General features: G+C 42.5%; 1 protein-coding gene and 1 long non-coding RNA gene across 5 annotated transcripts in view; one reads left to right on the forward strand and one right to left on the reverse strand.

Annotated features, from left to right (window-relative positions):
* LOC131409112 (uncharacterized) overlaps positions 1–5,438 on the reverse strand; it is a 49,746-nt gene extending 44,308 nt beyond the window's left edge. For both annotated transcript variants that reach the window (XR_009220851.1, XR_009220850.1), the window contains exons 1-3: positions 5,278–5,438; positions 3,306–3,420; positions 837–965 (exon numbers count right to left, since the gene is read on the reverse strand). This is a non-coding gene — a long non-coding RNA (uncharacterized LOC131409112). The remainder of the gene's footprint in view (positions 1–836; positions 966–3,305; positions 3,421–5,277) is intronic.
* A 154-nt stretch (positions 5,439–5,592) lies between these two features.
* SIMC1 (SUMO interacting motifs containing 1) overlaps positions 5,593–14,682 on the forward strand; it is an 83,657-nt gene continuing 74,567 nt past the window's right edge. For all 3 annotated transcript variants that reach the window (XM_058546291.1, XM_058546294.1, XM_058546299.1), the window contains exon 1: positions 5,593–5,789. In XM_058546291.1, coding sequence (XP_058402274.1) covers positions 5,661–5,789 — 129 coding nt within the window. In that variant the 5' untranslated portion in view covers positions 5,593–5,660. The remainder of the gene's footprint in view (positions 5,790–14,682) is intronic.

Genomic DNA, 14,682 nt, shown 5'->3' on the forward strand with positions numbered 1-14,682 from the left:
CTTACTCACTGTTTCATCCCCAGCCCCTAACAAAGTGCCTGGCACCTAGTAGGTACTCAGTAAATACAGTATTCATTGGATGAATAAATGACTGCATTAGCCTCTCAGTTTACATGGAATTAATGTATGATTTGAGGGGAATAAATCTATGAGGAAATGTCATCTTGAAAAATACACACACAAATATTATTCAGCCAAAGAAAAGAAGAAAATCCTACCATTTGCAACAACATGGATGGACTTTGAAGGCATCATGCTAAGTGAAATAATGCAGACAGAGAAAGAGAAATACTGTATAATCTCACTTATATGTGGAGTATAAAAACTTCGAACTCATAGAAACAGAAAATAGAATAGTCGTTACCAGGGTCTAGGCAGTCGGGGAAATGTCATGATGTTGGTCAAATGGCACAAACTAGCAATTATAAGATAAATAAGTTCCAGGGATCTAATATACAGCGTGATGTCTATAGTTAATAATGCTGTAGTGTAAACTTGAAAGTTGCTGTGAGAGCAGAGCTTTACTGTTCTCGCCATAACAACAACAAAATGGTAACTACGTGAGGTAAAAGACCTTATTGTGATAAACATTTCGCAATACGTACTTGTATCAAAACATCACATTGTATACCTTAGACTTACACAATATTATATGTTAATTATATCTCAATAAATCCGGAAAAAAATTAAGACAAGTCACCCAGAAAAAACGAAAAGAAAAATACACACACATACTAATTTCTGAAAAAGACACCATCATTTTGGAAGTCTTGGGTAAACAGCATATTTCAAAACAGATCCAGGACAGGCAAGAAAACAAAATCAAGACTACTTACTGTTTTACGAAAAGCAACTTCAGGGCCAGTATTCATCCATCTGGGCTGCCAAATAAGGACAAGGTACATTTCAAGTGTACTCATATTACACAACCAGGACCCTGGTTTCCTGAGTTTCAGGCAGGATGGCTGATGAGAAAGATATATACAGTCAGAACACTGTTATATTCCTAAAGTCATATCACTATTTTTATGATTGAAAGTCAGTTACTAATATTAATCACTTTATCATAAATTCTGCAAAAGTAGATATTTGAATTTCTTTCCAATTCATTCATATATCCATGGATGAACATTACTTACTGTAGATGGCCACCATCCATTACCTCTCCCCAGCTGAAGAAGATGGGGGCCATTCAACTTGTTCCCTCATTCCCTTCCTACAAGTTTAAAGTGCAGCAAACTTTCTTCTCCTCACTCCGCAAGCTGAGAACTTGTCTGAAAGTCACCAAACCGTTGACCTGGACAAGCCCCTGATGCCCCTGGGGGCGAAGGAAGGAAGGAGAGAGATAATTGGTGCTGAGAGAGAGGCACCAAGACGGGAGCTGCCTCCCTTCGCTTCTTCCTTGAATCATGCGTGTAAATTCTTCATGTGTGAGTCTACTGGAGAGTACAGAAGGTGGCTGAGGCTTAAGGCTCTTGCTAGCACTCCCCAAGAAGACCCTCCAGACAAGGATCCCCAACAACAAAAGGCTATATTTTAGATTGCCCCTGGCAAGGACTGGTGGGGATGTCTGAGAAGGGGGTTGAGACTGACCTCTCCTAGGTTAGGGAATGCACAAGGGAAGCCCCAGAGAGCAATAATGTGCCCAGTCCAAATAAAAGAGCTGGCATCTGGACTCCTGACACATTGGGAGAACTGTTAGTGAAGTAACAACAACCAGCAGAAAAAGAATAGACAACTTTTCATGGACAGTCTTGCAGAGAACATTCTTTCTCCCTCCTCTTCATCCCTACTTGGGAGGAGCAAGAGCCAAGAAGAGAGAAGGAAAACGACATTACCACCTCCTCCACTAAGCTGTTGCAGCCACAAGTCCTCCTGCACCAGCAGAACAGGAAGAGCTATGAATTAAACATGAGATTAAAGATTAGAACCGGCCAGCCTAAATCAAAATACTTGGAATGAGACTGTATTAGATACTGAAAGTGACTGCACAGTTATGCGACCAGAGTAGGAGATTCTTAAGGGAATCTGCTATCCAGAGAGCAAGAGGATTTCTAGAGTGGGTGGTAATAGTTGTTGGGGAAAAAATTAAATTGTTTTATATTTATATCTCAAAAGTTAAGACTTCTCAAACTGGTTATATACTTATCATAATTTATAATTATTTACTAGTTTTTTGTCTTCCCCATAAATTATAAGCACCATGGATCAGAGACCACGTCCATGTTGTTCACTATTGTGTCCCTTGAGTACAGCATATGTGCTCAACAACACTTTGTTGAATGAAGATTTCTTATCTTTTAAAGACACAAACTGAAATGTCTACAGAATAAACAATTTGATGTCTGCGATTTACTTTAAAATAATTCAGGAAGGTGAGGGTGAGAGAGTAGGCGGAAACATAAGTAGAACAAGATTGATAATTCTTCAAGCTGGATGATAGGTACACAAGGTTCATTATAATCTTTTTTAACTTTTTAAAATCAAGGTAAAATCATAATTAATTTTCTTAATTTTAAATTTTTTCTCAACGTAATATGAAAACATTCAAATATACATAAAAGTTAAAAATGAACACCCATATAACTACCATGCAGATTTGACAATGTTAGCATTTTGTTATATTTGCTTTACCTGTATGTATCCATCTATACATTTATCCATCTTATTTTTTATTTATTTTTGCTTGAGGAATATTGTCCCTGAGCTAACACCTGTGCCAATCTTCCTCTATTTTGTATGTGGGATGCCATCACAGCATGGCTTGATGAGTGGTATGTAGGTGTGCACCTGGGATCCAAACCTATGAACCCCAGGCCACTGAAGTGGAGCACACAAACTTAACCACTACACGACTGGGCCCGCTGCTATCCATCTTATTTCTGATGCATTTCAAAGTAACTTGCAGACATCAGTACACTTCACACCTTAACACTACAGCATGCATATCATAGAGTTCAAAATTTTTTCCATTTCTTTTTTTTAAGGTAAAATTTACTTACAGTGAAATGTTATACTTATATGTTACATATATAAATACGTTATAAATATACATATATGTGTTACATATATAAATATAATCTTTATATAATCTACAAAAATACATATATATTCATATTTAGAAGTTTATAGTGTGAAATGTTTGCATGCCGCCAAAATTCACATATTGAAGTTCTAACCCCCAGTGTTATGGTATTTGGAGATGGGGCCTTTGGGAGGTAATTAAGGTTGGATTAGAACTTGAGGATGGGGCCTTCATGATGGGACTAGGGGCCTTATAAGAAGAAGAGATTTATCTCTCTCACCCACTGGGGAAAGGCCATGTGAGGAAGTAATGAGAAATCTGCAACCCAAGGAGAGAGTCTTCACCAGGAACCGAACTGACCAGCACCTTGATCTTGGACTTCCCAGCCTCCAGAACTGTGAGAAAATGAATTTCTGTTGTTTAAGCCATTAGTCCACGGTATTCTGTAATGGCAGCCTGCACAGACTAAGTGGTATTAGGAAGGCACTGAAGGGGGCTTGATTACATACTTTCTTAAAGATAACTTTGGCTGAGGGTGGAGGAAGAAATGAAAGAGGACAAGAATAGGTTCAGGAAGACTGGCTAGGAAGCTACTACAGTAGACTGGGCCAGAGGTGATCTTAACTTGCCTAGAATCATAACAGCAGAGGCCAAAAGAAGTGAATGAATACAAGAAATATTTAGGAGGTAAAATAGGACTTATTGATGAGAAAAAGGTAGACATCAAGCATAATGCTCAGATTTCTCACTTGAGCAATTGCTGGCTATTGGTAACACCACTCACTGACACAGAGAACACAGAAGGAAAAGCAGGCTTTTTTAGGGGGGAAGTGGGGAGTAAGTTCAATTTGAGACATATTCAATTGGAGATGCTTCTGAGATTCAATAGACATTTGGATATATACATCTGGAGCTTTGAGGACAGGGCTGGGCTGGAGATAAATCTGTGGGAGATATCAGCATAAAAATTATCATTAAAGCCATGGGAACAGTTGAGATTATGTAGGGAGAAATGTGTGACCTATGTCAGAACTCTGAGGAACATCAAGATCTAAGGAGTGGGTAGGGGAGCAGGAGTCAGCTAAGGAGACTGAAAAGAAGTGGTAAGAGAGGTGCAGTCACAGAAGCCCAGAGAAAACAGTGTTTCAAGAAGCAGGGAGTTCAATAAACTAAATGTTTAATGGCACTTAGTGAAGACAACTTAATGAATCCTTTCACAAGGATGATTTCAGCCATTCGACCAGAACATCTGAAATCTATTGGCCCTATACTCCCTGTCCACCAGACCAGTGCTTTCCAATGTGTGGTCCCTAGATTAGCAGCATCAACATCACCTGGGAACTTGCTAGAAATGCAAATTTTGGGGACCCACTTCATAACTACTGAATCTGAAACTCTGGGTTGGGGCCCAGCAATCTGTGTTTTAAACAAGTCTCTTGGGTCATTCTGATGCTCACTAAAGTTTGAGAATCACTGCACTAGACACTGCTAGATAGCACCTGATAACTATTCCTTTAGGAACCAATCCCCCTTCTAATAAACACATTTTCCTTTGGATCTGTTAAAACATTTCACCAAGTTGCTGGAGCCTGAGCAGCAGGATTTTGTCAATACCCCACATTTGTTGTAACACAGATCCTATCTTGATTTTAATGTTCCTGCCCCACAACCAACCACCTACCACTTCTCCCTCTACTGAGTATATCTTTTTTCATCTTTTTAACTTTGCTCATTCATAACATCTAATTATTCACGGAGTCTGCTACCTCATGGATTCTCTCCTGCATTTTTCAGTTTCTGCTACCAACTGAACAAGTCTCTAAATCTCACAGTTTAAATTCCTCAGTGACACAGATCGTTGGTGAAACTGTAAATTGGTACAACTTACGACAGCAATTTGGTATCATTTATCGAAACAACAACAGAAACATTGCCTTTGACCCAGTAATTCCACTTCTAGGAGTTTATCCTACAGACGTACTTGCACATGTGCACAAAGAAGCCGGGCCTCTCTCCCCCAACTCGGCCAGAGGCCAGGACACCTACCTTCAGTCAGTCAAGGGCAGGGGCACCCACCCTCAGTCAGTCGGGGTCCCCTCTACCCCGTCAGTCAGAGGCCAGGCCATCCGCCCTCAGTCAGCCGGGGTCCCCTCTACCCCGTCAGTCAGAGGTCTGGGCCTCTCTACCTCGTCAGTAGGAGGCCAGGTCCCCCACCCTCAAGGGCCCCTCTCTCCCAGCTCAGTCAGAGAGACCTGTTGACACCTCGCTTCACACTTCAGTCAGTCGGAAGCAGATGCGGAAGCCCTTGAGGCCTCAGCGTCTGGCACTCCCGCCCCCAACACGGCCCAAGCCGGCTCCAACTTGATTCTCTCTCTCATTTTTCCTCCTCGGGAAAGGAAGACGGGTACCACCGCCAAGCACGTGACCGGGACCCTGACCCTCCCGCCGCCCGCAGCCCGCCGTAGGCCGCCGGGGGGCGGAGCTCGGGAGAGGGCGGGGCCGGGGGCGGGGCCGGGGGGGATGGCCCCGGTTGTCGCCGCCGCCGCAGCCTCAGCAGTAGGAACCGAAGTCGCCGCCGTCGCCGCCGCCTGGGTCGCCGGCCGCCCGCGCGCTGGCTCGGCCGGGGCCCGCAGTCATGGAGGACTTCATCGTGATCTCGGACGACAGCGGCTCCGAGAGCTCCGGGGCGGCCCGCTCGGTCCGGCCGCGGAGGCTCCGCCGGGCCCTGTCCCGGACCCCCGGCGCGCTGCCCCGCCGGACGGTGGTGAGTGAGCGAGCCGCCGTCCGCCGAGCCCCGCCGCGGCCAGAGCGCCGCCTCCGCTCGGCCCGCTGCCCCGGCGCCCCCGCCGCCCGCCCCCTGGCACCTCACAGCTGCAGCCGCTTCCCGCCTTGCCGCCTTCCCGGCCTCCCCGCCCGGAGGAGCGCGGCGGGCCCGGGCTGGGCGGCCAGGCCTCCGGGCTCCGCGCTCAAGGCCGAGCGGGCTGCGGCTGGAGAGCGGCGGCGAGCACATGGAAGCGCCCGGTGCGGGGGTGCCGGAGCCCCCGGCAGGCGGCAGTCTCAGGCCGGAGCCTTGGTGGGGGCGGGGGCTGGGGGTCCGGGACAGCGGGTCCTCGGGGAGCCCCAGACCTCGAGGCAGGGACGCAGGAACGTGTAATTGTTTGGCTTGTGGTGGGTACACGTGTGTGCAGGGAGGTAACAGGAGTCCGGGCTAGGAGGGAGGGCAGCAGGGCCTGGGCCAGATGGTGGCCGCGCTCCAGGGCCTGGCGGCCGAGCGAGGGGCTGGATTTCGGAGTTGTGCAGGAGGCTGATTTATTTCGCTTAGCAAACACTTACCAAGCTCTAAAGGAATAGGGAGGGAAACATCTTGCACCATTTCTTTTTCCCTTAGGTTCTTTAAGTCTTTGTCCTTCTTCCTGAGGTAGTGAATAAAACATCTATGGTTCCTGCCTTTCTAGAATCCTCCATAGATATTTATTGAATCTCTACTGTGAGCCAGATGTTCTAGGAGGCAGGGGAGGTACAATGGAGAACACAACCCCCGTGGTCCCTGTCATAGAAGGTGATATATCCAACAAGTGGCTATTGAGTACTCAGGGGGCGGGAGGCGGGTGAGAGTCTCTCAGAAGACTCTCAACATCAGACTTCCAACAATCTTCCCAGCCCGCCAGAGCCACACCCCAGAAATAAAAGAATTATCACCCTGATGTTATTTGTATAGCTCTGTAATGCACAGTTTAAGGAAAACACCTTTCTTCATATGCAAATCCTCCTTCAAGACAAATCTCCTCGCTTCTGCTCCTCCAATCCCCTTCCCAGCCGGTTTGTAGTCCCTAAGCCCCCTCTGTGATCCCCTTCTGTGTCTCAGGTGTAGTGCTAAATGCTAGGTGGTCACTATAGAATGAATGGCATGCAAAACCAATTAACCTATAGTGCCCTGTTACCATGGTTCAAGCAAGAGAGATTCTCAATAAATCTGAGTAAACAATTTAGATGAGATGGACACGTGGACAAGGTAGAAGTGACCCAACTTGGCAAGTGAATGGATGTACCCAGTGCTGCGGCAGTGTGGGGGATGTAGTAGAGCCACAATAAATATTTGTTGGATGAAAGAATGGTTGAAGGAATGGGAGAGAGAGCAGTTCGGGTGGATGTTTGGTAATTGAGAGTGAGTACTACTAGAGGAGAGCAGGCTTGAGGTTGAGGGGATGCTGCATTCAGTTTGGACCTACTGGATTTAAAGTGCTAATGGGAAATGTATGTGGATGTGTCCAGCCCAAAGAAATTGATCTCTGGAGAAAAGTCAGGACTGGAGAGATTTGGTAATCATCCAAATAGAAAGGAGCGTCTAAGGCCTAATGGTGGCTGAGATCATCAGGGAAGAGTATAGAGAGGAAAAAGGTGGAAGGAAAAAATACTGCAGAATAACTCAACTGCCTTTCCTCCTGATTCCTCCTCTTTCCTATTGCCCATTCTTTTAGTCCCTCTTTAACTTCATCCTTCCTACTGGCTTCCTTTCTTCCTAGGTCTTGTCCATCTTCCCTCATCCTGGTCCAGCTTCCTTCTTCAGATGCACAGATATCATCCTTAACCCAGTCTGTTGTGTCTGTTGTGGTCCGTCACGCACACACGGGTGCACTCTCAAACTGCTCCCCTCCTCTATGACCACCCAACCAAGCATTTTGATCTTGAGCTTTTTCAAGTTGAAGAGAAATGAGGGGCAAGTTCCAGAGAGTAGTACCCAAGGTAAATCTTGCTTTTCCAGATACTTACTCCAGTTTTCTAAAAACTCCAGGCTTGTTCTTTTATTTTTCTTGCAAATTAGATAATGGTGGTAGGATAACCATGTAAATGATCAGAGGCATTAAGAGACTTGCATGGTTATAAAGCCTAAAGCACTTTAGTCTATCCTTTCCTGAAGGCCCTGAGGTCAGCGAGACCTCTGTTCAAATCAGGACACCCCCCCCCCCCCCATAGCAGCTGTGTGAACTTTAGCAAGTTCTGTCACCCCTCTCAGCTTTTGCACTTGAGAACAGTAATACCTATCTGGCAGGACCAGGTTTTTAATGAGGCAATGCAAGGAAAATGCCCAGCATAAATGATAGCTTTCGTTAGACTTTGTGTTGTTTCTCAGCCAGGCCTGACCTTCTTCAGCTTGGCAAGCAATGAAATAAAAGAAACAAGTTTTAGATTTTTTTTTTTTCTTTTTTACAAATATTGGCTCTAAAGGGGAGACAACTTGCTTGAATTCAGGAAATCAGAAAGCCATCTCCAATACTGTAGTTGACATTTCTGAATTCCTGGTTCTTAATCTGGGCTTTAGTCTTCATTAAGTTGATGAAGTGTGTCTTTGTTTTCGATAATCTTTATTGCTTTTTCTTTTCCACTTATTAAAGCGAAACATGTTCAGATAGTCAATTAATTTTGGTTGTGCTATTAGAAAAAATTTAGAAATGTATAAAGAAGAAAATTAAAATTGTCCTTAATCTCACTAGCCCAAGATAACCAATGTTAACTTTTTTGGGGGAGAGTGAGGAAGATTAGCCCTGAGCTAACATCTGTTGCCAATCCTCCTCTTTTTGCTGAGGAGGATTGGCCCTGGGCTAATATCCATGCCCATCTTCTTCCACTTTATATGTGGGACGCCTGCCACAGCATAAGCCGTGTGCAGGCCTGCGCCCGGAATCCGAACCCACGAACCCCAGGCCGCCAAAGCAGAATGCGAGAACCCAACCACTACGCGCCACCGGGCCAGCCCCGATGTTAACATTTTGATGTATGTCTGTCTAACTTTTATCTGTAAATGCATGTGTGCTTGCGTACATACCCATGTGTCCCCGCATACATGTTTTTGGAAAAATGAAGTCTTGCTATATATGTGGTTTTTTTAGCTTGCTTTTTTCTTGTAATGTGCTTTTTATCTCTTTCCACTAATCGTATCGTATTTCCACTAATAAATACGTCTTCACCAATATTTTTAATGTATTTTATTGTACAGATGTATAATTATGTTATAATCTCCTATTAATGGATATCATGCTGGTGTTTCTAAATTTTCTCTGTTATAGACAACCTAGTGAGGAATTCTCTTATAAATAATCTTTGTAGCCTTGTTCATTTGTTTGTTTAGGATAAGTTCCTCTTAGAAGTGAGATTGCTGAGTCGAAAGGTATGCCCCCCTTTAAGGGCTTTTGATATGTGTTGCCAAATTTCCTACAGAAGTTGTGCATCAATTATATTTTCACCATATCCCTTTCTCCACTACCTAGTCACCTCTAGATATCATCAATTTATTTTGTAAATATTTATTGAACACTTACTATATGCCAAGTACTCTTGTAGGTGCCGAGAATACAGCTGTGAACAAAACCAAGTCCCTGCGCTCATGGAGATTTCATTTTAGCTGGGGAGAAGCAAACAGTAAACAATCACATAAACGTATTGTCAGGTGATATACAGAGTGTTAGGAAGAAAAATAAGGCATTTTTATTCTTTGAATCTTTACTGATTTGATAGCCATATTCTATGAGCTGTCATGTTTGAATTTTTTTCTTTGGTTGTGATTCATTTTTTCAATAAATACTATTGAGCACATGCTCTGACCCTGGGGACTAGAGGTAAACAAGATAACAATGGACCTACATTCTAGTGAGGAAAGACAAGCAATAAACAAATAAGTGAACAATATAACATGGATGAGGTTGGGAACATTAGATTGTGTTTTCAAAGAAGGCCTCTTGGAAGAGTTAACATTTAGTCTGAGACCCAAATGACAGAACAGATTTGTTACGAGAAGATCTAGGGGAATAAGGTAGCAGCAAAGGGTGCAGCAAAAACAAAGACTTGGAAGTGAGTTTGGGCATGACTTATTGGAAGAATCAAAAAGCAGATGGGTCTGGAATGGAATGAGTGAAGGACAGAGTTGGAAGAGATGAGAAGTGGGTGGGCTAGGTAATATAGGACCTTGCAGACCACATAAGGAATTTGGATTTTATTCTGTGTAATAAGAAATCTTTGAAGGGTTTTAAGCAGGGGAATGATGTGATCTGATTTATGTTTTTGAAAGGTGACTAGCTACTGTGAGAAGAAAAGACTGTAAGGTAAGGTGACAATATAATTGATCATCCAAATGGGAATCCTTTTGTGTATGAAAGGGGGTGCTAACTGGAGAAATTGTCAAGCAACAAGTGAAAACTGGAACTGTCCTAAACCAGAAATATAGTCACCTTACTGTAAGGGGACAAAATTGGAATCAGGGAGATCAGTCTAGAATGTCGCTACAGTAGTCCAGACCAGAGATAATTGTAGCTTAGACTAGAGTAGTGGTGCAGGCTAGGAGACTGGAGGGATGTGGGAGATATTTAGGAAGTAAAATCAACAGGTGAGAGAAAGGGAGGAATCAAGAATGGTGCCCTGGTTTTGGCCTGAGTGACTGGATGCATGTTGGTGTCATTCATTGAAATGAAGAAGACTTGGGGAAGAACAGAGTTGGAGGAAAGACTCAAGAGTTCTGTTTTGAAGGTGTTAAATTTAAGATGCCTGTGGGATAGCTAACTGGAGATGCCAGGTATGATATTTGTGCTGAGTTTGGAGGCCAGGGGCAAAGTCCTGAATAGGGACACAAATTTGGTGTCATTAGCACATAGGTTGTAGTAAACTCATTGACGTGGATGAGATCATCTAACATGAGAGTCTACAAGAGGAAGAACATCCAGCACCCAGCCCGGGTGAAGGCAAGGGGAGGAGGAGCAGCTAGTAAGGTTGGAGGTCAAAGTGTGCTCAGCATGTAGTACAGCCAGACATCTTGCACATGTTTATTGGGGAGATCTGTATATTGTGTGTGTGTGTGTGAATTGCCTGTTCTTGTCCTATTGGGGTGTTATTTTTCTTACTAGTTTGTAAATTTTACTTACATATTAAAGAGTCTTTATGGGTTGAATTGGGTCCTCCAAAAAGATATGTTGAAGTCCTAACCCCCAGTACAGAATGTGACCTTATTTGGCACTAGGGTCATTGCAGATGTAATCAGTGAAGATGAGGTCATACAGAGTAGGGTGGGCCCTTAATCCAATATGACTGGTGTCCTTATAAGACCACATGAAGACAGAGGGAGAACGCCAGGTGACAATGGAAGCAAAGATGGAAGTTGTGCAGCTGCAAATCAAGGAATACCAAAGAGTGCTGGCGACGAGAGAAAGGCACGGAACAGATTCTCCCCTAGAGCCTGCAGAGCATGGCCCTGCAAGACACCTTGATTTTGGACTTCTAAGCTTCCAGAACCATGAGAGAATAAGTTTCTGTTGTTTTAAGCCAGCCAGTTGGTGGTAATTTGTACTAGGAAACTAATACAGCCCCCTGTATCATACATGTTACATTTTTTCCCAACTTTTGATTTCTTTTGATTTTCTTTACAGAATTTTTAAAATTTTATGTAGTCAGTTCCGTCACTCTTTTCAGTTATGATTTCTGTCTTTGTTGTCATGCTTAGAAAGGCTTTCTGCACTCAAGATTATAAAAATATTTTTTACGTTTAATTCATTAATCCACCTGGAATTAGTTTGAAAAAAGGGAAATGGTAATCCAATATTTTTCTCTCCAGATGGTTAGCTAGTTGTCCCAACATCATTTATTGAGTTATCCATTCTTTTTACCCAGTGGTTTGAAGTATTATTTTTATCAAATGGTAAACTTTTATATATTTCTTTGTCTTTTTGTGTACTTTCTGTTCTGCCCTGGGTACATGCTGTTTTAATAGTAAGCAGAGGAAACTCTTCATTGCTCTTCTTTTTTAGAATTTTTCTGGCTGGTATTGCATGTTTATTCTTTCAAATAACTTTAAAATCATTTTTTTCGATTTGCAAATAATTTCTACTTTTAAAATTGGGATTACACTAAATTTAGAAATCTGTACTGTGTAGTATTTTACTTAATCTAACTTTACATTTTTATGTATGCATTTGTGCATCTGTTTTCTTTTTTTTCCCCCCCTTTTTTTATGTTTGGAAAGATCATTCCTGCCCTGAAATTATTTTCGTTATTATTTCCTTAGTATTGTTTTTTTGCTATCTCATTCTTAGCACTTAGTTCTTTAATTCATCTGAAATATCTTATATGGCATTGATTGTGCTTGACATTTACCATATACTATATTGCCCTATTTCTTTTTTTTTCCCTCCACCTTTCTTTTTTTTTGTATTGTGAAATTTTTGTTGTACATTATTGTTTATCAGTCACCATATAACTGCATCCCTCCACCCCTTGTGCCCACCCACCCCCCCGCCCCTGGTAACCACCAAACGGTTCTATCTGTGCGTGTGTTGGTTTATCGTCCACATATGAGTGAAATTCTGACCTGTTTGTCTTTCTCTTTCTGGCTTATTTCACTTAACATAATACCCTCCAGGTCCATCCATGTTGTTGCAAATGGGACGATTTTGTCTTTCTTTATGGCTGAGTAGTATTCCATTGTATATATATACCACATCTTCTTTATCCAGTCATCAGTCGAGGGACACTTGGGTTGCTTCCGTGTCTTGGCTATAGTGAATAATGCTGCGATGAACGTAGGGGTGCATAAGCCTCTTTGGATTGTTGATTTCAGGTTTTTTGGGTAGATATCCAGTAGTGGGATAGCTGGATCATAAGGTATTTCAATTTTTAATTTTTTGAGGAATCTCCATACTGTTTTCCATAGAGGCTATACCAGTTTGCATTCCCACCAGCAGTGGATTAGGGTTCCCGTTTCTCCACAGCCTCTCCAGCATTTGTTGCTTTTTGTCTTGGTGATTATAGCCATTCTAACAGGTGTAAGGTGATATCTTAGTGTGGTTTTGATTTGCATTTCCCTGATGACTAGTGATGTTGAGCATCTTTTCATGTGCCTATTGGCCATCTGTATATTTTCTTTGGAGAAGTGTCTGTTCATTTCCTCTGCCCGTTTTTTTTTTTTTTTTTTTTTTTTTTTTTTTTTTTTGTGAGGAGATCAGCCCTGTGCTAACATCCGCCAATCCTCCTCTTTTTTTGCTGAGGAAGACGGCCCTGGGCTAACATCCGTGCCCATCTTCCTCCACTTTATATGGGACGCCGCCACAGCATGGCTTACCAAGCAGTGCGTCGGTGCGCGCCCGGGATCCGAACCAGCGAACCCCGGGCCGCCGCAGCGGAGCGCGCGCACTTAACCGCTTGCGCCACCGGGCCGGCCCCCCTCTGCCCATTTTTTGATTGGGTTTTTTTTGTTGTTGTTGTTATTCAGTTGTGTGAGTTCTTTATATATTATGGAGATTAATCCCTTGTTGGATATATGGTTTGCAAATATTTTTTCCCAGCTGGTGGGTTCCCTATTCATTTTGATCCTGGTTTCATTTGCCTTGTAGAAGTTCTTTAATCTGATGTAGTCCCACTTGTTTATTTTTTCTTTTGTTTCCCTTGTCTGAGTAGACATGGAATTCAAAAAGATCCCTTTATGGCTGATGGCAAGTAGTGTACTGCCTATATTTTCCACCAGGATTTTATAGTTTCAGGTCTCACCTTCAGGTCTTTGATCCATTTTGAGTTAATTTTTGTGTATGGCGAAAGAAGGTGGTCTACTTTCGTTCTTTTGCAAGTGGCTGTCCAGTTTTCCCAGCACCATTTATTGATGAGACTTTCCTTTCTCCACTGTATGTCCTTAGCTCCTTTGTCAAAGATTACCTACCCATAGATATGAGGTTTTATTTCTGGACTTTCAATTCTGTTCCATTGATCTGTGTGTCTGTTTTTGTACCAGTACCATGTTGTTTTAATTATTATTGCTTTGTAGTATGTTTTGAAGTCAGGGATTGTGATGCCTCCAGCCTTGTTCTTCTTTTTCAGGATTGCTTTAGCTATACAGGGTCTTTTGTTGCCCCATATGAATGTTAGTATTCTTTGTTCTATTTCTGTGAAGAATGTCATTGGGATTCTGATTGGGATTGCATTGAATCTGTAGATTGCTCTAGGTAGTATGGACATTTTAACTATGTTTATTCTTCCAATCCAAGTGCATGGAATATTTTTCCATTTCTTTATGTCATCATTGATTTCATTCAGTAATGTCTTATAGTTTTCGTTGTGTAGGTCTTCCACTTCCTTGGTTAAATTTACTCCTACATATTTTATTCTTTTTGTTGCAATTGTAAATGGGATTTTCTTCTTGAATCCTCTTTCTGTTAGTTCGTTGTTGGTATATAGAAATGCAACTTATTTCTGTAAGTTGATTTTGTACCGTGCCTCTTGGCTGTAGTTGTTGATTATTTCTAATAGTTTTCCAGTGGATTCTTCACGGTTTTCTATATATAAGATCATGTCATCTGCAAACGGCGAGAGTTTCACTTCTTCGTTGCCTATTTGGATTCCTTTTATTCCTTTTTCTTGCCTAATTGCTCTGGCCAGAATTGCCAGTACTGTGTTAAATAACAGTGATGAGAGTGGGCACCCTTGTCTTGTCCCTGTTTTCAGAGGGATGGCTTTCAGTTTTTCCCCATTGAGTATGATGTTGGCTGTGGGTTTGTCATATATGGCCTTTATTATGTTAAGATACTTTCCTTCTATATGCATTTTGTTGAGAGTTTTTATCATAAATGGATGTTGGATCTTGTCAAAAGCCTTCTCTGCATCTATTTAGATGATCATATGGTTTTTAT

The sequence above is a fragment of the Diceros bicornis genome, chromosome 1 (genome assembly GCF_020826845.1).
Source record: "Diceros bicornis minor isolate mBicDic1 chromosome 1, mDicBic1.mat.cur, whole genome shotgun sequence".
In the NCBI taxonomy this organism is placed as follows: domain Eukaryota; kingdom Metazoa; phylum Chordata; class Mammalia; order Perissodactyla; family Rhinocerotidae; genus Diceros; species Diceros bicornis.